Source organism: Somniosus microcephalus, chromosome 27, assembly GCF_052327205.1.
Source record: "Somniosus microcephalus isolate GS21.2 chromosome 27, FLI_Smic_1.0, whole genome shotgun sequence".
Lineage (NCBI taxonomy): Eukaryota > Metazoa > Chordata > Chondrichthyes > Squaliformes > Somniosidae > Somniosus > Somniosus microcephalus.
In genome coordinates this window covers 40,719,084-40,744,851 of record NC_141013.1, presented here as the reverse complement: position 1 = coordinate 40,744,851, position 25,768 = coordinate 40,719,084, and the positions used below count along the sequence as shown (strand labels likewise).

The 25,768-nt window shown below is 48.3% G+C and overlaps 1 protein-coding gene across 1 annotated transcript in view; it reads left to right on the top strand.

The window, feature by feature from the left end:
• The window catches only part of il16 (interleukin 16), a 171,479-nt gene that overhangs the window by 93,999 nt on the left and 51,712 nt on the right, over positions 1-25,768 (top strand). The window contains exons 11-15 of the mRNA XM_085968872.1: positions 6,092-6,165; positions 6,265-6,490; positions 8,774-8,891; positions 11,766-11,898; positions 23,401-23,488. Of these exons, the coding sequence (XP_085824998.1) occupies positions 6,092-6,165; positions 6,265-6,490; positions 8,774-8,891; positions 11,766-11,898; positions 23,401-23,488 (639 nt within the window). The remainder of the gene's footprint in view (positions 1-6,091; positions 6,166-6,264; positions 6,491-8,773; positions 8,892-11,765; positions 11,899-23,400; positions 23,489-25,768) is intronic.

The window sequence follows — 25,768 nt, the reverse complement described above, 5'->3', positions numbered from 1 at the left end:
CTGCTGCCATCTTCTCAGTCTGTGTTGCAACCTCAGCTATTTCAATAACTTTTGGGAGCTCCAAACCCCTCTCCTTTGAAGATTTAAACTCCTGTTCAATTTGTTCCCATTTCAGAGTCTTGTCCTTCAGCATATGAAGGAGTTGGCTGACCGTTAACTCCAAACCCCTCTCCTTTGAAGATTTAAACTCATGTTCAATTTGTTCCCATTTCAGAGTCTTGTCCTTCAGCATATGAAAGAGTTGGCTGACCGTTAACTCTTCTGACCTCATACGTTTCCCAGTAGCTGCAGGGCTGTTTATAACCTTGCCCTGGGGCTCCTTTGCTGTTTCTACTTCGCCATCATCCACAGCCTCCACCATTCGAATTTCCCCACTTGAATCGTCCGGTGATGCTGCACCCAACTTCAGTAGGAGCTCGGAGTTCATGGCGACCAAATCAGTCTTTTCTGCCTGCAATCCGCTAACAAGCGCTTTCAGTTGCTGAACCTCTTGCTCCACCAGATTAAAGCACGCACCTTCTGAAACCGAATCAGCTTTGATTCGTTTGGCCTCCTTGCCCCGACGGTTTGTGTGCTCCTGCTCCTTTTTCTCCATCAGCTGTTTCTGTTGTCTTTCCAGGTTCTCCCACTCTGTGTCACAGAACTTTTTCATTGCTTTCATCTCTTGTTCGAGACGGCAACTCAATTGTTCTAATTGCTGTTGTAATTTGAAATGGAGTTGAGTTCGAGCCCGGTGTTCCTCAGAATTGTGCATATCTGTAAACTGGACAGACTCAGAATTCTCTGTCAAACTATGTTGTTATTGTTCAGTGGAATTCTGTTCTGAAACTTTGTTCTCCTCTGAAGCATAAGCATTTATGCACTCCTTCGTTTTTCCAACCTTAGTCAGCAAGTCCATTTTAAACTTGTCTTTCGCACCTGGGCTGATCTTATCGTCATCCGTTTCAGAGTCTGAGCTGATTGTCTTCACCGAGTTCTCACTCATTATTGCTTTTAAATAGTGCCATTCCATGTTTATTTCCCAGATCCACTCCCGTCCCAGAAGTGGTGGACCTCCCTCAGGTAGTACATATAAATACATTCCTTGGTGTTCTTTGCCCCTGTCTCTCACCTTGACTTTTATCTTTCCCATGGGGTATACTTTCTGCCCCGTGTATGTCTGCAATACGATCTTGGTATCTCTCAAGGGTATGTGTGAGAATAGCCAGTTGTAATCCCTTCGATTTATGACTGATAGGGCTGATCCTGTGTCCAATTCCATTTTCACTTGGACTCCGGCTATTTTTAGCATGACCCAGATAGTTTGCAGGTCAGCTTCCTTACTCACATTGTGAATTCTCAGACTACCCAGTTCCTGAACGGTTGGGTCTGAATCCGAATTCTGTTCATCTGAACTCTTCTCAGCCACCTTGTGTACCTTATTGTACTTTTCCTGCGGTGACTTTTTTTTGTTGTTGTTGGTCTTCTTTCCTGACTGGCATACCTTAGCTATGTGACCAAGTTTGCCACATTTTCTACATTCCTGGTTTTTAAACCAGCATTGGTTCTGGTCGTGTGTTGTCTTCCCACAACGATAACATTTCGATGTACCCGAAGTAATTTGATCCACACTGAGTACCGCTGCCTTCAGCTGCATTTCCGCTGTGCCTCTCGCTGCGGCTTCGTGCGATGCTGCAATAAGGACAGCCTTATCAAGTGTGAGATCGTTCTCTTCTAGCAGACGCTTTTGTGTTTCTTCCTTCGACAACCCGCACACGAACTTGTCTCTCAATGCCTGTCAGATTTTCCCCAAACTGGCAGTATTTCGCTAGTCTACGCAGTTCGACCAAGTATTCCGCGTTGCTTTCCTCTTTCCTTTGCGTTCTCGCATAGAATTTGAATCATTCCGCCAACATCAGTGGTGTGGGGTTCAAATGATCCTTCAGGACAGCAACAATATTAGCGAAAGTCTGATCCGCCGGTTTAGCTGGTGATAGAAGATGCTTCAATAGCCCGTATGTCTTTGCCCCCATTGCGTTTAATAAGGTGAGAGCTTTATCATCATCTGCTATCTTATTGGCCTCACAATATATCTCGATACGTTCTACGTACGTGGCCCAATCTTCCACCTCGGAATCGAAGTTGTTGATGTTACCATGCTTAGGCATCTTCACTATCTCTCACTATCTTTCTGCGAAACAAACACGAAATTTTTCTTTAACTTTTTTTTTTCAAAATGGCGGTTTCCCGCGCTTGTCTTCTTCCCCCGCCCACTTTCAAAATGGCGGTTTCCCGCTTCTGTCGTCTTCCCCACCTACTGGCGGCTTCCCGCGTTTCTTCCCCTGGCGGGAGGGGTAAGCTTTTCCCTCGGGCGACGACCGCTGGCTTTCGGGGTTCGCAGCCTGTGCGTCAGCTTCAGTGCGTTCCTTGTTCCCTTTTCTCGGCAGGGCAACCGGCGCTGGGTACAACCCGTTGACGGCGAACAGTTTCAGCTGCTGGGCTGGATCTCGCTCAGTCTCCCTCGCTCGGGCTCTGTTGTTCCCTTTTCTCGGCAGGGCAACCGGCGCTGGGTACAACCCATTGACGGCGAACAGTTTCAGCCGCTGGGCTGGATCTCGCTCAGTCTCCCTCGCTCGGGCTCTGTCTCTCCCGCTCGCTCAGGCTCTGTCTCTCCCGCTCACTCGGGCTCTGTCTCTCCCTCAGCGGCTTCCAATCGCGCCTCCCAGCCCTCTCGCAGTCCGGTGCTTTCCTCCCCGGCTGCGGCTGAGTTCTCCGTGATTTATTTATTTTGACATCTTCCCGCGCCTTACGATCCCGGCCGCAGCGCTTCGTGGCCTCGGTCGCTGCCCGGCCTTTTTCACTCCAATCGCGCCTCCCAGCCCTCTCGCAGTCCGGTGCTTTCCTCCCCGGCTGCGGCTGAGTTCCCCGCGGTTTATTTATTTTTATATCTTCCCGCGCCTTACGATCCCGGTCGCAGCACCTCGTGGCCTCGGTAGCTGCCCGGCCTTTTTCGCCGGTCGCGGTCTAGCTGTCTCATGACGCCGTTGCGTCTCCCAGCCCGCTTGTACCGCGGCTTCCGTGCTCCACGCTGCCCCAGTCTCAGCGCCTCTGGGCCCGACTTCTGTCCGGCTCCTTTCCCCCGACCGTGGTCGAGTTCACCGCCCTTATCCTCTGTTTATTTTTTTTATTTTCCCTTTACTCACAGTCACCGTGGCCGACTTGCTTCTCGTGCTGATCGGCTCACTCACCACCGTGGCAGAAGGGACAATCAGTGCCTGTTGCTGATGGAAGGCTTCATGTCTGAATTCTTCCTTCTTCCTTGCTCTGCAGACTCGAGTTTTCTCTCAGCAGAACGACGAGGGTGGGTGCCTCTTCTCGACGCTCGTTAACTGCTTCGGAAGTATTGTTGCCGCAGGGTAAGATCGAACTCGTCGCCACTGTAAAGTCTGTAGGTATTATGGCGAATTAATACACAGACTACAAGAGTAACTTTAACAGGACTTTACTATTCGAAGGTCAGGGCGAATCTTCCCAATCACTCATTACACAGCACTTATATACCGGTGTGGTCACCACCGGTATTACAGTATACAGCAGCCAAAATAAAGTAGTGCAACACCTAAAATAGTTCTCTTAAAGGTGGACGGTTACATACAATAGTTCTCTTAAAGGTAGAACGGTTACATACACAACAATGTGCTCCCTGTTTTTTCACTTCTCTTCCTAGGTTTTGCTTTCCTCCCCCTTTTTGTTTGTATTCCTCCACGGTTGCTTTTGCCCTGCATGCACGTTTTATATGTCTTTTTTTCCCACACTTGTGGCACTTTTCCTCCAGAAACCTGCATTCCCTCGCCAGGTGATCGCCATTGCATCTATAACATGCCTTTACATGCTCACGTTGTGGTTTCTGACGCAACTTTAACTTGTGCACATTAACCTGACCTCCAACTTGCTTTGTCGTAGCCCAGTCTTAACCTTGTATTTCTTTTACATCTCGGTTCGCTGTCTCTATGGCTTGAGCAAGTTCCAACGCTTTTTCATACATAAGCCCAGTCTCGGACAATAATCTCCTCTGCATTCGATCCTCCATTATCCCGCAAACAAGCCTATCTCTCAGCATGTCTTTCAGGTTGTTCCCGTAATTGCAATCGTGTGCCAATTTTCTCAACACCGCTACATAATCCAATGCAGTCTCTCCCGGTTTCCTGTTCCGTGAATTAAATTTGAAACGCTGGGATTGAAATGTTCCTTCAGCAAGGCCACTAATTCAGCAAATGTACTGTCTCCCGGCTTTGCGGGACTGCATAAGTTTCTCATTAAACTATACGTCTGACTTCCCACGGAAGTGAGCAAAATAGCTCTCCTTTTCGCGACATCATCTATATCATTTGCTCCAAAGAAATGCATCAGCACCTCGCAGTACTCATCCCAGGTCTGAGTCGGAACATCAAAAGCAGAGATCTTTCCTACCGTAGGAGCCATGATCCTCTATTCAGTGCTCTTTTTTGTTTCTTCTTCAAGATGTGATCTGTAGATCCTCGTCGCCAATATGTGATATCCGAGTGGTAAGGTCAGAAACTGAGAGAAGCGAGTTATTAGGAACCAAACCCAACTGTTTAATTATACAGTGTAGCAGAGAAACATCTCTTACAGGCTGCAAGCAAAACACAGTCTTTCTAACTGCACGATGCCAAGATGGAGGATTCACCTCTGAGTCATACCCATAATGCAATGCCACATTACCTTAATAACTGGTGTACCAGGACATTGACTACATGACCCATTACCTTAAACACTGGTGAATGTGATACCTTAATCTTTGGCTCCATCTGGTGGATAACTTAAACATTACATCCCAGATTACTATACCTTCCTATAAACCACCCAGTCCCATTGTGACAGGATGAACCTATTCATTTTGACAGCAGCAGGGGATAGTTTCCAGGGGGCTCCATCTGGGAGGGGTAGGTGGGAGGAGGAGGGGCGGTACCTGGTTTAATTGGCAGTTCTACTGGCCAATCCCCAGAAGGGGAGGGGTGAGAGATCAAACTGCTCACCTCCTATCCAGCGAGAGGACAAAGGGGACAGCTGAACACATGCTCTGTGTCAGCCTCCTAAAGTCTGCTGAGAGGGAGAGGGAGAAGGTAAACCTCCCTGAAGAAGAGAGCTGACTAGGTCCAGAGCGAGCCAGTCACATTCAATAGTAAGGCTGAGCAGAAAAAGTTCAATTTGCCCACTAACAGGGATGGTGTGGTGTGGTTTGTAGTTTTATATGCTAGGGGACGTGTGATAGAAGAAGTTAAAAGTCTGGAATCACCACTCCATTTAGTCAGGTGTAAACTGTTAGATAAACTACCTTCTTGATTTTTCATTGACAACAGGTAACATACCAAACTGTTAGGCTGTAACACACATTAAGATGCACACTACTTATCACACACAATGCACTTTGTCACTATCCAATTTTCACTGGGGGTAATTTTCAGCTTCACTCAAACCACCCCGCTCATTACAGAACACATCCAATATTTATTCCCATGGAAATCCAAAGGAGATGAAAACCAGGCAGACGAGTAATTCACTCCGCCAGTTCACTGCCCCACGTGGTGAAGGAGAAAATGAGCCGAATTGTTCAGTGGGGAAATAAACTGTTATAGATTTCAGTAGTCCGGGGTCAGGGGCATGGTTGTGATATTTAGATGCGTAGTGGACCGTGTTTAACTGGTCGTGTTCCTTTAAGGCCATTGGATAGGAGGTGGTCAGGAAATAGACGCATTCGATGTCAATCACTAGTTGTTGAGGTATGTTTCTGTAGATTGGCAGATGCCTGTAAATCCACAGGTCCTGGCAATGGGGAGAGATCAGGTCAAACAAATTAGAAAGATCATATGGCTTTCTTTTCTTATACTTTTGACACTTTGAAATGTGGCGCCTGAGTGTGACATCTAACCTGTGACATCTGAACTATGACACCTTGAAGTGTGACATCTGACTTGTGACAGCTGAACTGTGACACCTTAAAGTGTGACATCTGAAGTGCGACAGAGATGCACGAGATGCAAGACTTTTGTATAGATAGATATATTCATACTGTCAATCTTTCACTATGTAGGAGATGAAATACTTGAGGTGAATGGAGTGTCTATGAATGAATTAACCCATGATGAAGCTATACAAATATTTAAGGTTAGTTTGTCCGTTATACAGTGTAAAATGTTAGCTTGTTAATTAGAAATCAATCAAAAAAAACCTTTAAATGTGTTTTTATTTTGTTTTTTAATGCAGCAAGTAAGGAAAGGTGTGCTCACACTAACAGTCAGGACTGGTCTAAAGGACCCCAGCCTCACCCATGGTCAATCAACAGCGTATCTGAGCCGCTCGTGGTCTATCAGCTCTACCGCTCACATCAGTAGAGGAAGCTGCTCAAGCTTGGAGCTGGATAACATGCTCTTCCTGCAAAAGACACCAAATCCTAACGACAGAATCATTATGGAAATCACTTTATACAAAGGTAAGCAAAAGAACATTCCAGCAATAAATTATAAGCCAACCAAATCTGGACAGACTTTGCCACTGGCTGCCTGAGCTTGTACTGTGAGCTAGTGGATTAGTAACCCAGTGGTTATGGCAAGTTGTGAAATTGAATTCATTAAATCTGGGCTGGCACCGGAAAAATTGACCATAACAACTGCTAGATTGTCATGAAAAGCCAACTGGTTCACTGATGGCCTTCAGGGAAGGGAAGCTGCTGCCCCTGCCTGGTATGGCCTACACGTGACTCCAGTCCCATGCCTCATGGTTGACGCTTCATGCTCTCGGAAATGGTCTAGCAAGCCACTCCATTGGACACACAATTGCTATGAAATTTGAAGAAGCTCCTCCACCACCTTTCTCAGGGCAACTGGGGATGGACAGTACATGTGACTGTTAAATCCGTGAATCTTGATGTATGGTGTCCTTCAATAAATTGACAGAGACTGCAGAGGAACAATCAATAGGTGTTTACTGGATGAGAGTTACCCAAAAACTAACAGTACAGATCCCTACTCAGGGTTTATATACAGGTGTGGTCACTGCCGGTACTACAGTATACAGGAGCTGTAAAAAGTAGTTCTCCCCTTAAAGGTACATACACTACAGTGACCATTCCAGCATTGCCCACATCTGAGAACAAATTAAACATTATGCTTGACCTTTTAACCCCTGTAATTAATTTTTCTTCTCGTTTGCAAATGCTAATTTGTGAACTATTATTTATATGATGCACTATGGGGGTAATTTTGCCAAGAACAGAGCCTCGCTAGAGGTGAGTATGAGTAGGAGATAGGGACTGGTCCCATCAAATGGGCTGTGTACCAGGAGCATAGCCTGACCATTACCGTGACTACCCATTAAATAGAAACACAGATCATTTAAATACGTATATAAATCCCTAAATATACACACAGACGATTTAAATATACTCACAGATTCCTAAATACACAGACTAGCTCTGCCACCAATGAGGCTCCACACCAGGGCGGTAACTTTTCCTTAGCTCAGTGGCAGCACTCTTCACCCTCTGAGACAGAAGATGGTGGGTTCAATTCGCACTCCAGCGACTCGAGCACAAAATCTAGGCTAACACTTCAGTGCTGTAGTGAGGGAGTGCTGCACTGTCAGAGGTACCGTCTTTCAGATGAGATGTTAAACCGTCTGCCCTCTCAGGTTGACGTAAAAGATCCCACGGCACAATTCAAAGAAGAGCAGGGGAGTTCTCCCCAGTGTCCTGGCAAATATTTATCTCGCAATCAACATCATTAAAACACCGATTGCCTTATTGCTGTTTGTGGGACCTTGCTGTGAGCAAATTGGCTGCCGTGTTTCCTACTTTACAACAGTGGCTACACTTCAAAAATACTTCATTGTCTGTAAAGCATTTTGTGATGTCCTGAAAGGCGCTATCTAAATGCAAATCCTTTCCTTTCCCTTCCTTCTACAGAAGCTCCCTCAACCCTGGGCTGTGCCCCTCTGTAGAAAGTGGTGACCAGGTGAAAATGAAACATAGAAACATAGAAGATAGGAGCAGGAGTAGGCCATTCAGCCCCTCGAGCGTGTTCCGCCATTTAATGAGATCATGGCTGATCATCCAAATTCAGTACCCTGTCCCTGCTTTCTCCCCATATCCCTTGATCCCTTTTGCCTTAAGAAATATATCTAACTCCTTCTTGAATATATTTAATAAGTTGGCCTCAACTGCCTTCTGTGGTAGAGAATTCCACAGGTTCACCACTCTCTGGGTGAAGAAATTCCTCCTCATCTCTGTCCTAAATGGCTTACCCCTTATCCTTAGACTGTGACCCCTGGTTCTGGACTCCTCCGCCATCGGGAACATCCTTCCTGCATCTAGTCTGTCTAGTCCTGTTAGAATTTTATAAGTTTCAATGAGATCCCCTCTCATTCTTCTAAACTCCAGTGAATATAAGCCTAATCGACCCAATCTCTCCTCATACGTCATTCCTGCCATCCCAGGTATCAGTCTGGTGAATCTTCACTGCACTCCCTCCATGGCAAGAACATCCTTTCTCAGATAAGGACCAGCTACATTTATGGAAATGACGAACTTATATAAGACAGTTAGATAGCACAGGAAATATGTTAGCGGTAAATCTGTGATGTAGACATTTCAGTTTCCTGTTGGCTGAAATCTAATCCTCTTCACTTCACAAGGCAGAAACTAAGAAGCAGCATCTGCTGCGGCTGGTCACGGTGGAATGTACTGTCTCTAATGTCACTTCTGTTTCCTTTTCCCCAGAGGATGGTGTTGGTTTGGGAATTGGATTGTGCAGTGTGTGCATACACCTGCAGGTTTCTGGCATTTATATCCACACACTCTCTCCGGGATCGGTGGCACATCTGGATGGGAGACTCCGGTAAGAGCTGGAAGCACACGGGACGTATTTTCCGAGACTCTTCTCCCAGCTCAAGAGTCTTGCTCAGCGGGAGCGCCGATTGGAGAATTAGACACGGAGCTCAGTGCGACCAATTGTAGGGCTCCTGCGCTCTGGCTGGAAATTCGAGAGTGCCAAGAACTGAGCATTCTGAACTCTGCGCCCAGTACTCCAATTGGCTTTACCACCCAGCATGAAAGAAAGATTTGCATTTAGATAGCGCTTTTCATGACCTCAAGGAGTCTCAAAGCGTTTACAGCCAATGAAGTACATTTGAAGTGTAGTCTCTGGTATAATGTAGGAAACGCAGCAGCCAATTTGCGCACAGCAAGCTCCCACAAACAGCAACGTGATAATGACCAGAGAATCTGCTATTTTTAGTGTTGTTGATATTGGGTAGGACACTTGGGAGAACGCCCCTGCTCTTATTCAAAATAGTACCATGGGTTCTTTTGCCTCTACATGAGAGGACAGATGGGGCCTCGGTTTAATGTCTCATCCAAAAGACGGCACCTGCGATAGTGCAGCACTCGCTCAGTACTGCACTGGAGTGTCAGCCTGGATTTTGTGCTCAAGTCATTGGAGTGGGACTTAAACTCAAGCTTTCTGACTCAGAGGCGAGAGTGCTACCCACTGAGCCATGGCTGACACCTTAACTCCATATCAGAGGAGTTCAGCAGCCTGACTGTGAGCAGCATTGCCGAGAGGATTGTTGATGAGCAGAAGGAGCCTTCAGCAACAGTTATTGTTTTAAGTGCCAATGGGATCACATCAGCCTGGCACAGTCGGCTCGCTCCTGGTGTGGGCGGTGTGGTAGGTGTGGGTGGGCAGACCGGGGGATCCGGGGACAGTAGATGAGCTGATTTAATGCTAGTGTGGCAAGCGGGAGAGCTGCAGGGATTCAGCACTCACCTGCTAGTCCGCCGTCGCTGTGCTGGCTCGGGAGGCTGGCGCAGGCAGTGCTGGGATTGGATCTGAAGGGGTGGGAGGAGAGCGATGCTTTCTGAGCTGCAGTTTAGTTTTCCGGGATGTTTGCTATTTTTTTGAGCTGCTTCATTCCGGGGGTGGATCAGAAGATTTACCATTTACACCGGCGGAAATTCTCCCTTCAGTGGCAATTGCACGGTTTACTCCACAGCACCACGCTCATCTGTCCCATTACTTCACAACCAAGAAATTAGTTTTGAAGTAGAATCACTGTTGTGTAGGCAGCCAAATTGTGCACGGCAAGCTCCCACAAATAACAAGTCAGAATGACCAGTTAATGTTTTTGGTGGTGTTGCTTGAAGGAGAAATGTTGGTCAGGACAGTGGGAGAACTCCCTGCTCTTCTTCAAATAGTGTCATTGGATCGTTTACATCCACCTCAACAGGCCGACACTGCCTTGGTTTAACGCCTCATCCGCAGCACGTCTCTGGCAGTGCAGCACTCCCTCAATACTGCACTGAAGTGTGGGCCTAGATTAAAGGCGCAAGCCTTGGAGTGGGGCTTGAACCTATAACATCAGACAGAGAGGTGAGAGGGATACCACTGTGCCAGCTAGCTTTCTCACAGCACTTCAGTTCCAATGGGGTCGATTTTCTCTCCCGTTGCCTGGCATTAACGGGGTGGTAATGGCCTCAGAATGAGATCGGCGGCCTTACCCCCAACCTATGACCGGCCGGCGCCATTTTGAAAGGGGCCTACCGCCAGGTGTCCAAAGTGCCTGCCTGATTCAGGCGATGGACCACTTCCAATACGGAAATCGGGGTCCGATGACGTAACTGGGTGGGAAGTGAACAGGGCCTGCACCATGCACTCTTTGACCAGTTCCACGGGTGATTGCACTGAAGAGGCTCAGTTAAAGGAAAGTATTGAATTATTTTTGTGGAGCAGTCCTGCTCCACTGGGGCCCACAAGCACGCTCCACCAATCCAACCCCAAAAGGTCAGATAGACCCCAGATTGTGCTGATGAGGCTGCCGACCACATCATGACGTCACGAGTCCATAATACAGATTTGATATATTATTGTGGTGCTTTAGGGACGTTTTTCCGAGTTTGCGTTGCCATATCAGGAAATGGCTGCCCTGAACATTCTGGCCATTACAATGAACGGGAGATTGAGAGATGGCACAGTCCGTGATTTCCCGATATGGCGAGTGAGGCGGTGCAAACTTGGAGGTTCTGCCCTTTCGTCGCTTATTATTTCCTCTTCCCTTTTGTTGTGGGATCTCCCTCTGCCTTGCCTCCAGCCTGTGACCAAAAAGAGAAGAAATGTAAGTGATTCCCAGGCCTTTGCGAATGTCGTGTTGGAATGGGTCAGAGTCAGGAGAAACTTCTTTACTCAATGAGTGGTGAGAATGTGGAACTCGCTACCACAGGGAGTGGCTGAAGCGAATAGTATAGATGCATTTAAGGGGAAGCTAGACAAGCATATGAGGGACAAGGGAATAGAGGGTTATGCTGATAGATTTAGATGAGGAAAGATGGGAGGAGGTTCGTGTGGAGCATAAACGCCGGCATGGACTGGTTGGCCGAATGGCCTGTTTCTGTGTCATATATCCTGTGTAATCCTATGTAAGAGTCGCACGTGAGCTGCCTGGGACAAAGCACGTTACTACTTAGCGTCCGTCTCCCACCTTTGTTCGCTATCTCCCCTGACGGGCTCAGCAGCTTTAGGCCAACATCCTACCATTGGAGGGGACAACCCACTGGGATTCTCAATGCAATGGGCCGCTGTATTAGCCTCACTTTATGTTTCTCTGTGCTCAACGGCCCATTAGCTGCCTTACATTTATGCAGTTCTGGATACAAATATATCAGCCTTTAGTTAAATATGTGAAACTTTTCATTTATATTTTATCTTTTACTCTAGATCCGGTGATCACATTTTAAAAATTAATACGACAAACACCCACAATCTGACTCTGAATGAAGCTTACGCCCTTCTGCAGCATTGCAAGTCTGGACCTAATGACCTAATGATCAGCCGGCATCCCGATCCCCTGGTAAGAAACCAAGGAAGATAGACTGAAGTCAGATGGTGCAGACGAAGACAAAGGGAGGTATTTGAACCTAACTCGCTGGGCGGGATTGGGAGCAATGACCTTTTTATCCCGCCCGATTTCACTCTCCATTGTAGTCAATAGAGAGGAATATTGAGCGGGATGTAAAACCGACGGTCCACCTGATCCCGTGGGTTTCCCGCCACGCGAGTTAGGTTAAGATGAACCCCTAATAGCTTCTGGTCGTCGTCGTCATACGTGTCTTCACACTGTTCCCTTTGGGGAACTGTATGAAGTGGTGGAAGGATTTCTGGCCGTGTTAACGCTCCTTCCGTGACCGTAACCATCTTCGTACCAGCCATTAGGGTGGTTAGTCCTACGGCGGGAGGGTTTTACGGGCTCCCACAACCCATACGAGGGGGGGGGGGACACCCACACCCACGGACGCAAGTATCCCGCTGGATGTCAACCCAGAATTTAGAGCCAGAGCTCCGACTCCACTTGCCGGGACTGTCTGGAGCGGGGTTCGAAACCCTACACCTTCTGGCCCAGCGGCGGGGATGCTACCGCTACGCCAAAGGCCCACTCCCATAGTTTCTGGTCTCTTATCACAACTTGCATTTTCTTGTGGCTTTAATGTAACGGAACGTCACAAGGCTTTTCGCAAACAGGCGTGGAAGAAAATGGATGGTGACCTGAGGAGGGAGAGATTAGGCGGGTGATTGGAATCTTGGTCGAGGAGATGGGCTTTGTAGAAGGTGCAGAGAGGGGATGAGTGAGCGAGTTTCAGAGAGTAGCATCAAGGCAGCTGAAGGCTCCCTCATCCAAGGTGGACGAAGGCATGGGACGCACAGAAGGTCGGGCTCAGAGGAACGGAGTGTTTTGGTTGGGAATATAAAGAGATAGGGCTGGGGAGAGTGCAGAGGCTGGTTGGCGGGGGGGGGAAGCCATGGAGGGGCTTAGACAAGGGTGTGGTTTTTAGATTTTGTTACTTAATACTGATTTAATATGTTCTGTAGCAGTTTAACTGTACAGAGTAAATTTGGTGAGGCTGCACCCCTAATGTGGGAGCCTGACTAGGTGGGAGTGGGAGTCAGAGAATCGAGGCCAGCACTGCTTCACGCATTATCATATTTTGCAATCATATCTGACCTCATATATTCTTTCAGAATACGGCATTCTCAAGTGGAAATGAGAGAATGCTGCCTGTATTCACTCACAAGTTCTTCATATCACCATCGTTAATTCCTCACTTCTTTTTTTAATCATTCACGGGATGTGGGTGTCGCTGGCAAGGCCAGCATTTATTGCCCATCCCTAAATGCCCTTGAGAAGGTGGTGGTGAGCCGCCTTCTTGAACCGCTGCAGTCCGTGTGGTGAAGATGCTCCCACAGTGCTGTTAGGGAGAGAGTTCCAGGATTTTGACCCAGCGACAATGAAGGATCGACGATACACTTCTAAGTCAGGATGGTGTGTGACTCGGAGGGAAACTTGGAGGTGGTGGTGTTCCCATGCGCCTGCTGCCCTTGTTCTTCTAGGTGGAAGTGTTCGTGGGTTTGGGAGGTACTGCAGTGCATCTTGTAGATGGTACACACTGCAGCCACGGTGCGCCGGTGGTGGAGGGAGTGAATGTTGAAGGTGGTGGATGGGGTGTCAATCAAGCGGGCTGCTTTGACCTGGATGGTGTTGAGTTTCTTGCAGCAACAACTGGCATTTAAAAACCGCTTTAACGTAGGAAAATGTCTCAAGGAGCTTACATTATTTAACCTCTCTATTAAAATCATAGAATGTTCCAGCACAGAAACAGGCCATTCGGCCCAACTGGTCTATGCCGGTGTTTATGCTCCACACCAGCCTCCTCCCACCCCTCTTCATCTCACCCTATCAACATATACTTCTTTTCTCCCTCGTGTTTATCGAGCTTCCCCTTAAATACATCTCTGCTCTTCGCCTCAACCACTCCCTGTGGTAGCGAGTTCCACATTCTCACCACTCTCTGGGTAAAGAAGTTTCTCTTGAACTCCTTATTGGATTTATTAGTGACCATCTTATATTTATGGCCCCTAGTTTTGGATTCCCCACAAACATCTTCTCTACGTCTAACCTATCGAACCCCTTCATAATCTTAAAGATCTCTAAAGTTCACCCCTCAGCCTTCTCTTTTCTAGAGAAAAGAGCCCCAGCCTGTTCAGCCTTTCCTGATATTTATAACCTCTCAGTTCCGGTATCATCCTTGTAAATCTTTTCTTGCACCTTCTCCAATGCCTCCCTATCCTTTTTGTAATATGGAGACTAGAAGGGTGCACAGAGGACCAGAATCATGGTGGTGATTGTCAGGTTTATCGTTTGTGTGTTAAACTGGCGGAATGGATCGGGCGGGTTCTAGAACGGGTGGGCAATTCTCGCTGCCCATTTACTGCCCAAAGCAGCGAAGGTGAAAATGACCCCTCAAGTCTGCGCTGGTATTTCTCTCCACATGGATGACCCAGCCTAATCCCACTCTCCTCTCTCTCTCCACAGCCCTTTTCAACAACTGTTTAACTCCCTTTTAAAAGAATGGACAGACTCGGCTTCAACAATGGTTTGTGGCAGAGAATTCCACATTCTGACCAGTCTCTCTCTCCCCATTGAATTCTTTTCTGATTATCTTTAAAGTTGTGACTTTTTGTTGGTGTTATTTCTGACCAGTGGATACAGTCTCTCATTATTCATCTTCTCAGAAGCCTTCTGACCCTGGACACCATTATCACTTAATGTCCTGCAGTAACAGGCCCTCTGGGATATAAATGCGTCTCGGACGCTAGTGAATCGGCCGCTCGGCTGACACTCGGCCGATTCGCTATTGCCCGTTTTGCGGTAGTGCCCAAAACAAATTTATACCTCGGTGTCACCAGCTGTAATTTATGTGGCAATGACTAAATAATTTAATGGCTAAATTATAGTCAGCAATCAGTTACGACCCCTGGGCCTACGGAGTTTAGTCATCTCAGTATCTTCTTATCTCTATAACCTTTGATCTTGCTCACAACCAGTTCCTTATTTATTTTGAAGGATTTAATGGGTGCAACATTAACTGCTTGTCTTGGGAGTATATTCCACAGAGCCTGTGTCTGTAAACAAAGAATCATTCCAAACTCTAGCCTCAGTTGAGGCTTGTTCATTTCATAGAATCGTACAGCACAGGAGGCCATTTGGCCCATCGTGTCCGTGGTGGCTCTTTGAAAAAGCTAGAAAGTGAGAAATGTGATGGCTGGGAAATGAACCCAGGCCAACTGCTTGGAAGGCAACCATACTCACCCCTGCATCACCATCTTATTTGGAGTGGGAATGTGGGAGGAGGTGTAGCCAAAGACCCACTCAGGATATGGGATCCTGACTTAATAGGAATACTTTCCCAAAGGCCAACTGCTTGAGCAGAGGGAGTGGCATGTTCCACAGGTACGGCACCAGGGTGGGTGCCCTTGTGGTGTTGTCACTTTATCTGATATATAAGTCTTGATCAAATAGCACAGGGTCAGCTTTGAAATCAGTGGACAGAAAATCACAGGAAACACCCCACCCTCCCAGGCACTGGGTGAAAGTGAGGAGCTGCCTTCAGTTTGGAGTGTCACAGGACTTACCCTCGCCTTTAATAAACAGGAAGAATTTAACATTTATATTACCAACCCAAAATGTATCTCGTTTCAGCCCTGATTTTAACCTGGGGCAGGAATCAGGGGCGTGGGGGGCTGAGAGAGGGCGACGAATCGTCCGGCCCCACCACAGTGTGAGGCCCTGTGAGATATTAACTCCCAGGCCTCAGTTACAGGCCCTGACACTGACTCCCGTCTGAAGCCGGCAGGAATGATGTCACTGTCAGTGGGAGGGTGAGGTCACCACTGTAGACCCCAGCCAAGTAAAGATTGAGGGGAGTGGGGGGGCAGAATCCCAGGGCAGGGAAGGCCCAAGATATCCCGGTAGAGTTCGGAGGAGAACTCCTGCTGTTCCTGGCCCACAAAGAATCTTTAAAAATGTAAAAGAATCTGACTTACCTGGATCTTCTGAGGCCAGAGTCCTTGCTGCCGTTAGCTTTTGCTGGTGGGTTCGAGACTGAACGGGCTTTAGTTTGGCCCACGGTTAAAATGGTGTGCGCGCCCCAATGATGTCATCAGGACGTGACTTTGCCATTGAAATTAGGCCCCCGCTCCTCTGGGGCAGGTGGCCTTCCCATGCCTGAATTGAGGCAAGTAAGAATGGTGGGGCGGGAACATGTCGAGAATGCGACACCAACCTCCTCACTGATGTGCCTCAATAATTCCGAGACTCGAAGGTAGCAGAACAAAACAAGGCTTTTATTAACTTAGAACGAAACACGTAAGCGAGAGAGATGTCGTCCTTCTGGAGAATGGGGCTAGACTGAAGCTAGCTTACAAACGGGGCCAGGTATGGGCGGAGCCCTACACACAGCACATTCCAGTATACAATACAGCACATTCCAGTACACAATACAATGAGGTCTGGGGGAAGGGAAATGACACTGAAACCGATCTCAGTCACAGGCAGTGATGAATGGAAATATTTCATCACATTCACCCCTTCTATAGATTTAGTCTGTTCGGGGGTTTGATAGTCCTCTGCGACCGACGTGGCTGTTGCGGTGCCGCGGGTGTCGACTGGGTGTCCCCGGTAGCCTCCTGGGTCTCTGCCGGGGGTGCCGCCAGGGTTGTTGAAGGGGTAGTTGGTGGGGGTGCCGTTGGTCGGTGTTCTTCCGGGGGTGATGAAAGAGTAGTGGGTGGGTAAGAGTTGCTGTGATCGTCGTTGCCGCTATTGCCGTGGTTGTTGTCGATGCCGGCTGGGGCGACGTCTTTTATGGACACGGTGTCCTCCCTTCCGTCGGCGTGCCGGACATATGCGTATTGGGGGTTGGCGTGGAGTAGGTGTACTGGCTCCACGAGAGGGTTCGTCTTGTGGCCCCTCACATGCCTTTGCACGAGTACCGGACCTGGGGTGGAGAGCCATGACGGCATGGATACGCCTGAGGTGGATTTCCGGGGAAAGACAAACATTCGTTCATGAGGCGTGGTATTAGTGGCCGTACACAATAGCGACCGTATCGAATGGAGCACATCCGAGAGGACTTCCTGCCAGCGGGAGATAGGGAGGCCCTTGGTCTTTAGAGCTAGAGTGACTGCTTTCCATACTGTCCCGTTCTCTCGCTCCACTTGGCCGTTACCCCGGGGGTTGTAGCTGGTGGTACGGCTCGTGGCGATCCCCCTGGACAGCATGTACTGGCGTAGCTCTTCACTCATGAAGGACGCCCCCCTATCCGTATGGATGTAGCTCGGCATACCGAACAGGCAGAACAGGCTGTTGAGGCATTTAATGACCGTGGCGCTGGTCATGTCTGGGCAGGGGAAGGCGAATGGGAACCGGGAGTATTCGTCCACAATGTTCAGGAAGTAAACATTGCGGTCGACGGACGGGAGGGGGCCCTTGAAATCTAAGCTGAGCCGCTCAAAGGGCCGTGTAGCTTTGATTAAGTGGGCTCTATCTGGGCGGTAGAACCGAGGCTTGCACTCAGCGCAAGTGCGGCAGTTCCTGGTCAGGGACCGAACTTCCTCAATCGAGTAGGGTAAGTTACGGGACTTTATGAAGTGGAACAGCCGCGTGACCCCTGGGTGGCAGAGGTCGTTGTGGAGGGTCTGTAGCCGATCCCCGGTGGCGCTGGCACACATCCCTCGTGAGAGGGCGTCAGGGGATTCGTTAAGGGCCCCTGGCCGGTAAATGATGTCGTACTCGAAGGTGGAGAGCTCGATCCGCCACCTAAGAATCTTATCATTTTTAATCTTCCCCCTCTGTTTATTATTGAACATAAACGCTACCGACCGCTGGTCGGTAAGTAGGGTGAAGCGTTTGCCGGCTAGGTAGTGGCGCCAGTGGCGCACTGCCTCCACGATGGCTTGGGCCTCCTTTTCCACGGAGGAGTGTCTGATCTCGGGCCCTTGGAGGGTCCTCGAGAAGAAAGCTACGGGCCGCCCCGCCTGGTTGAGGGTGGCCGCCAAGGCGAAGTCAGACGCATCACTTTCCACTTGAAATGGAGTGTTCTCGTCCACTGCCTGTAGCGTGGCCCGCTCAATATCCTGCTTAATGCTTTTGAAGGCGGCGTGGGCCTCAGCAGAGAGCGGGAAAGAGGATGCTTTCAAGAGGGGGCGGGCTTTGTCGGAGTAGTTGGGGACCCATTGGGAATAATAAGAAAATAACCCCAGGCACCTTTTCAGGGCTTTGGGAGTGTTGGGCAGGGGCAGCTCCCGTAGGGGGCGCAATCGGTCGGGGTCTGGTCCGATTTCCCCATTCTCCACCACGCTGCCTAGTATGCAGAGGCGCGTGGTGTTGAAAACGCACTTGTCCTCGTTGTAGGTGAGGTTTAGTTTTTGTGCGGTTTCCAGGAACCTCTCGAGGTTCGAGTCGTGATCCTGCTGATTGTGGCCGCAGATGGTGACGTTGTCGAGGTAGGGGAAGGTTGCCTGCAAGTGGTGGTCATCGACCATGCGGTCCATCTCCCTCTGAAAGACCGAGACCCCATTCGTCACCCCAAGGGGGACTCTGAGGAATTGGTAGAGGCGTCCGTTCGCCTCGAAGGCGGTGTACGGGCGGTCCTCTGGTCTGATAGGGAGCTGGTGGTACGCTGACTTGAGGTCGATGGTGGAGAACACCCGGTATTGGGCGATTTGGTTCACCATTTCTGATATGCGGGGTAGCGGGTAGGCGTCTAGTAGGGTGTACCTGTTGATCGTTTGACTATAGTCGATCACCATCCGTTTCCTCTCGCTACCCCTTACCACTACCACTTGGGCGCGCCACGGGCTGTTGCTGCGTTCAATAATGCGCTCTTTAAGGAGCCTGTCTACCTCGGTCGCGATAAACCGCCTGTCCTCCCAGCTGTACCTCCTGCTTTTGGTCGCTATTGGCCGGCAGTTAGGGGTAAGGTTCGCGAATAGCGAAGGCGGCTTTACCTTCAGGGTAGCCAGACCGCACACTGTGAGGGGCGGCTGGGACCCACCGTACTTGAGCGTGATGCTTTGGTGGTTGCACTGGAAATCCAGGCCCAAGATCACGCTCGCACATAGGTTCTTCATGATTAATACTTTAAAATTATCATATACAGTTCCGTTAACGCACAATTGTACCGTGCAGTAACCAAGAATGGTCGATGTCTGGGTTTTGTCAGCCATAGAGATGGTACCCTGAGTAGGGACCACCTTTAGGGAGAGTTGTTGTGCCAGTTCTGGGTGGATAAAGCTCTCCGTGCTTCCACTGTCAATTAAGCATTTAACCCGGCACCCGTTTACCTCGATGTCCACCATTGATCTGGATAGCGGGTGCGGCCTGGTCTGGTCCACTGTGACCGATGCCACTGTAGGGCCCTGATCGATACAAGATGGCGTCCACGCTGTCTGCTCACAAGATGGCGGACCCCACGAGGTCGGGCAAGATGGCGTCCAAGATGGCCGCTCCCACGGCGCACACGCGGCGGTGGCGGGTTTTCCGGCGGTTGGTTTTCCGGCGGGGTTCCCTCTGCACACCTTCCCGAAGTGCCCCTTCTTACCGCACTTAAAGCAGGTGGTGCCTTTCGCCGGGCACAGGTTTCTGGTGTGCTTTGGCTGCCCGCAGAAGTAGCAGTTGGGTCCCTGACGCGTCGCGGCTGTCGTAGGGCTTCTGGGGGGAGAGCGGGGCCCAGCCGGTGTCGGGCTGTCGGGCGGGGAAGATGCCTTCCAAGATGGCGGCGCCCTCGGTGCACACGTGGTGGCGTGGACGGCGCGGGCTGAAGAGTAGGCGTCCGAGTTTCTCTGGGCCACATCCAGGGATCGCGCGGTGTCCGCAGCCTGTTTCAGGTCCAACCCCGTTTTTTCCAGCAGTCTTTGCCGGATGTAAGTGGAGCTGAGGCCTGTGATGAAGGCATCGCGAACAAGCTCGTCAGTGTACACTGCGGCTTTTACATCTCGGCACTTGCAGTCTTTGCCAAGCATTTTCAGGGTGCTTAGGAACTCCTCCACCGATTCCCCAGGTCGCTGTGCGCGGGTGGCGAGCAGGTGCCTAGCATACACCTCATTCGTAGGCTGCTGGTAATGCGCCTTTAAGATGTCGCAGGCGGCCAGGTACGTCTCGGCGTCTTGGATGAGGGGGTAAACCCGGTGGCTTACCCAATTCCGCAGAATTCCGAGTCTCATCCTTGCAGCGTCCGTAGCGTCTTTGACGGCTGCGGAATTGTCCAGGAAGAATTCCATACACTCAAACCAGTGTCCGAAGCGTGCTGATGCGTCCGGAGCATGTTGATCCAAATCCAAACGTTCGGGTTTCAGGAGTTGATCCGTAGTGTTGAAAATAAGTTAATAAAATTGATGTGCCTCAATAATTCCGAGACTCGAAGGTAGCAGAACAAAACAAGGCTTTTATTAACTTAGAACGAAACACGTAAGCGAGAGAGATGTCGTCCTTCTGGAGAATGGGGCTAGACTGAAGCTAGCTTACAAACGGGGCCAGGTATGGGCGGAGCCCTACACACAGCACATTCCAGTATACAATACAGCACATTCCAGTACACAATACAATGAGGTCTGGGGGAAGGGAAATGACACTGAAACCGATCTCAGTCACAGGCAGTGATGAATGGAAATATTTCATCACACTCACCATCTTAATCCACCCTGCCTGCCCTGTTCCCGCTGGATGGGATGTGGGGGTGGGGGCGGTGGTTATAATCAACCTTCCTGAGTGAAACACCAATATCACATGGCTCCTTAATCTGTGTGAGAAAATCCAGCATTGCAGCTGGACTGTGCTAAATAGCCCATCAAATAATCGTATTCAAGGAAGGTTTGCAAGCTAAACCGTCACTGCCAGGATTGGGCCAGAGCAGTTTAAATACGGAATAACAACAGAAAATGCTGGAAAAACTCAGCAGGTCAGGCAACATCCGTGGAGAGAAATTTGAGTTGACGTTTCGGGTTTGACCCTTCTTCAAAACTGGAGAGAAAAGGAACTGGATCGAAGGCAGGGCTGCGATCGGACAAAAGAATAAAAGCATTTTCTGTTGTTATTTCGGATTTCCAACATCTGCAGTATTTTGCTATCGTACTACAGTTTAAATACGGGGTAGTTTAATGCCCAAACCTGTCTGGTACAACAGCGCCACTAGATAGCACTTAATCAGAATATTTTGAACGCAGCCAGGGAAGACTGTAAATCCACTATTTAAAAAAGGAGGGAGAGAGAAAACAGGGAACTACAGACCGGTTAGTCTAACATCAGTAGTAGGGAAAATGCTCGAGTCTATTATAAAGGATGTGATAACAGGACACTTAGAAAATATCAACGGGATTAGACAAAATCAACATGGATTTATGAAAGGGAAATCATGTTTGACAAACCTACTGGAGTTTTTTGAGGAAGTAACTGGTAGAACCAGTGGATGTGGTGTATTTGGATTTTCAGAAGGCCTTTGATAAATTGCCACATAAAAGGTTAGTGTGCAAAATTAAAGCACATGGGATTGGGGTTAATATACTGGCATGGATTGAAAATTGGTTAACAGGCAGGAAACAGAGAGTAGGAATAAATGGGTCTTTTTCGGGGTGGCAGGCGGTGACTAGTGGGGTACCGCAGGGATCAGTGCTTGGGCCCCAGCTATTCACAATATATATCAATGATTTGGATGAGGGAACCAAATGTAATATTTCCAAGTTTGCTGATGACACAGAACTAGGTGGGATTGTGAGTTGTGAGGAGGATGCAAAGAGGCTTCAAGGCGATTTAGACAAGTTGAGTGAGTGGGCAAATACATGGCAGATGCAGTATAACATGGATAAATGTGAAATTATCCACTTCAGTAGGAAAAACAGAAAGGCAGGGTATTATTTAAATGGCGATAGATTAGGAAATGCTGATGTACAAAGGGACCTGGGTGTCCTTGTACACCAGTCACTGAAAGCAAACATGCAGGTGCAGCAAGCAGTTAGGAAGGCAAATGGTACGTTGGCCTTCATTGCAAGAGGATTTGAGTACAGGAGCAAGGATGTCTTACTACAGTTGTACAGGGCCTTGGTGAGATCACACCGGGAGTACTGTGTGCAGTTTTGGTCTCCTTACCTAAGAAAGGATATACTTGCTATAGAGGGAGTGCAGCGAAGGTTCACCAGACTGATTCCTGGGATGGCAGGACTGTCGTATGAGGAGAGATTGGGTCGACTAGGGCTGTATTCACTAGAGTTTAGAAGAATGAGAGGGGATCTCATTGAAACGTATAAAATTCTGACAGGCCTAGACAGACTGGATGCAGGGAGAATACTTCCCCTGGCTGGGGGTCTAGAATGAGGGGTCTCAGTCTCAGGATATGGGGTAGGACATTTAGGACTGAAATGAGGAGACATTTCTTCACTCAGAGAGTGGTGAGCCTGTGGAATTCTCTACCACAGAAGGCTGTGGAGGCCAAGTCACTGAATATATTTAAGAAGGTGATAGATAGATTTCTAGACACAAAAGGCATCAAGGGGTATGGGGAGAGAGCGGGAATATGGTATTGAGATAGAAGATCAGCCATGATCATATTGAATGGTGGAGCAGGCTCGAAGGGCCGAATGGCCTACTCCTGCTCCTATTTTTCTATGTTTCTAAGACCATTATTTGTGCTGAGGCCAGCTTAACTCCTGCCCAGAATTGTAACCTGTCCTCTTTTCTTTGTCAGTGTTGCCATGGCTGTTACGGGGTAAATTTTACGAGCTGATGGTGTCAGCGCAGAGTTATGTGTGTCAGGCATTCATGTCAGGATTTCTGGTCCACAGCCACACCAATTTCTGTCTGTTACAGATGGAAAATGACGTAGGCCGCAATCAGACACTCTGACCTCCGAACCTGAATCCCGCCATGTGACGCTTTGCGCTGGTAACTCTTAACGTGTACGATTCGCCCAACTTGTTTCTAAAGATAACGGAAACTGGACATTTCAAAGTGAAACAAAAATCAGTTGTCGATTTACGATTTTCGCCTTTATGCCTTGGCATTAAGCATCAGCGGATTGCGGAGAGGAAAATCCGACAGCAAGGATCGCATGCGGCCAACAGAACCCGCCTCAGTGATAAAGGGCGAGACATCCTCTCTGCAAGATTATCCTCGCTGCCCTCCAGCCAGGCAATGATTAACACCCAGGTGGTAAAGATGAAAATTGACCCCGGTACCGCGAGCAAAACGGGTCAGGAAACAGTCTGTTTGATGTTACAGGAAAGCACGATTGATGACGAACGTTCACCTGCTTTTCAATCTTCACTTCTTGCTGTTCGTTGTTCCACCTTAATCAATACAAGCGTTTCCTTCCGAAATATGGAGATAGCATTTAACAGTCATTACTGATCGGTGGGAATCAGAGATATTTCTGGTTCTTACATCGGAACAATCTCTGGATTTATTTGCGCATTCTCTGATGTTCAGTATTAGGTCTTGAACAATAATGGATGGTTGGCTTTGTATCCACAGGTCTCTGAACAGCAATTCAATGAAGCAATTTTACAAAGGGTTGAAAATGCTAGATATAATAAGGACAGTTATCCAGGGAATGTACAAGGTAAGGGCTTCTTAAGTTACCTGAGATAAATAAAAACTCTTAAAATCTGTAAACAATAGAATTCTGCAGCACAGAAGCCAGTCAGCCCAACATTCCTATACTGACTCTCTGAAAGACTATCCACTTAGTCCCTGCCCTTTCCTCCTACCCTTTTACGTTTTCCTTCTTCAAATATTTATCCACTTCCCTTTTGAAAGCTATTGTGGATTCTGTTTTACTATTGTTTCTGGTGGGGAAATCCATGTCCTAACAACCAACAATAACAGCTACAACAACTTGCATTTATATAGCACCTTTAACATAGCAAGTTGCTTCACAGAGAAAACAAAATGGACACCCCGTCAAAGACAGAGATATTAGAAAGTGTGAGCAGAAGCTTGGTCGAAGAAGTGGTCTGTAATGAGGCAAAAACGGCGGAGAGGTGGAGAGATGTCGGGAAGGGATTTATGAAGTGGGGCCTAGACAGCTGAAGGTAAGGTCGCCAATGGTAGGGCAAAGGGAGGGGTTGAGACGGGGGAGATGCACCAGAGACCAGAGTGAGAGGAACGGAGAGATGGGGAGAGGGATGGGGGTTGGTTATAGTGATGGAGAACGTTAAAGATAGGGAGGGGCAAGGCCTTGGAGTGATTTAAAGACAAGGAATGAGAATTTGAAGTTTGAGGCACGGCGGGACGGGGAGCTAATGTAGGACAGCAAGGGCAGGATGATGATTTCAAATGTATCTCATCCAAGTTACAGACTAACCGACTGGTGGACATTGTTTTTCCCAACTTACTTTAAAAAAAACCTTCATAATTTTGAGCACCTGAGTCTACAGAGAAACTTGAGCGAGTTCAGTTAGAGTCATTATCATCAGAACGCTTCAAAATTATTAGGAGAAAAAAAATACATTTTCTGCCATCTTGCTGGTTGCCCCGACTTGTCCAGGGGGTGTGGTAGCCTTTCAAGATCATCGGTGTGTGATGAGGCACTATATTATTTACAATCAAAGAAAGAACTTGCATTTATTTAGCGCCTTATCACATCCTCAGGATATCCCAAAGTGCTTTACAAACAGTGGCAATTTGCACACAGTAAGATCCCACAAACAACAAAAGAATGAATGACCAAGTAGCCTTTTGTATTACGGGTGTTGGTTGAGGGAAGAATGTTGGCCAAGACAATAGAAGAACTGCCAGCTCTTCCTCAGATAATGCCATGGGATCTTCCACAAATGAATTGAATCTGAAAGCTTCTTAGGCAAACAGAAAGACTTTGTTTAGCATTAGCTGTAATTTGCTGAAAATGAGATAATGTAGACAGTGAGAAAGACAGCGAGGGATATTACATTTTTGGAGGTTCCTGTATTCACCATAAGGGTTTCCCTCACCTTTCTCCTCACAGGCTTTGCAAAAATTGTTTTTCTTGCTTATTTTACTTTGCACTATCTTCTTAATCTATTGAAGATCGCACTTGTTTATTCCATGTTTGCTAGTCTTGAGTGTGTCCGTATCCTGCATGATCCAGTTAAATTGTTTCAATTTTTCCCTCATTCCCTTGAGGTTGGCCATTTTAAAGTAGTACACCTGAGTACTGGTCTATCCCAGATCGCTTCAAGTGGAATCATATTATGGATTCTCCAAGTTTGCAGACGGCACAAAGCTGGGTGGGTGTGTGTGCTGTGAGGAGGATGCAGAGAAACTCCAGTACTATTTGGACAGGTTGGGCGATTGGGCAGATGCATGGCAGATGCAGTATAATGTGGATAAATGCGAGGTTATCCACTTTGGTGGCAAAAACAGGAAGGCAGATTATTATCTGAACGGCAATAGATTGGGAAAAGGGGAAGTGCAACGAGACCTGGGTGTCCTTGTGCACCAGTCGCTGAAGGTAAGCATGCAGGTGCAGCAGGCGGTTAAGAAGGCAAATGGTTTGCTGGCCTTCATAGCGAGAGGATTCGAGTACAGGAGCAAGGATGTCTTGCTGCAGTTGTACAGGGCCTTGGTGAGACCACACCTTGAGTATTGTGTGCAGTTTTGGTTGCCTTATCTGAGGAAGGATGTTCTTGCCATGGAGGGAGTGCAGCGAAGATTCACCAGACTGATACCTGGAATGGTAGGAATGACGTATGAAGAGAGATTGGGTCGATTAGGCTTATATTCGCTAGAGTTTAGAAGAATGAGAGGGGATCTCATTGAAACTTATAAAATTCTAACAGGACTAGACAGACTAGATGCAGGAAGGCTGTTCCCGATGGCGGGGGAGTCCAGAACCAGGGATCACAGTCTAAGGATAAGGGGT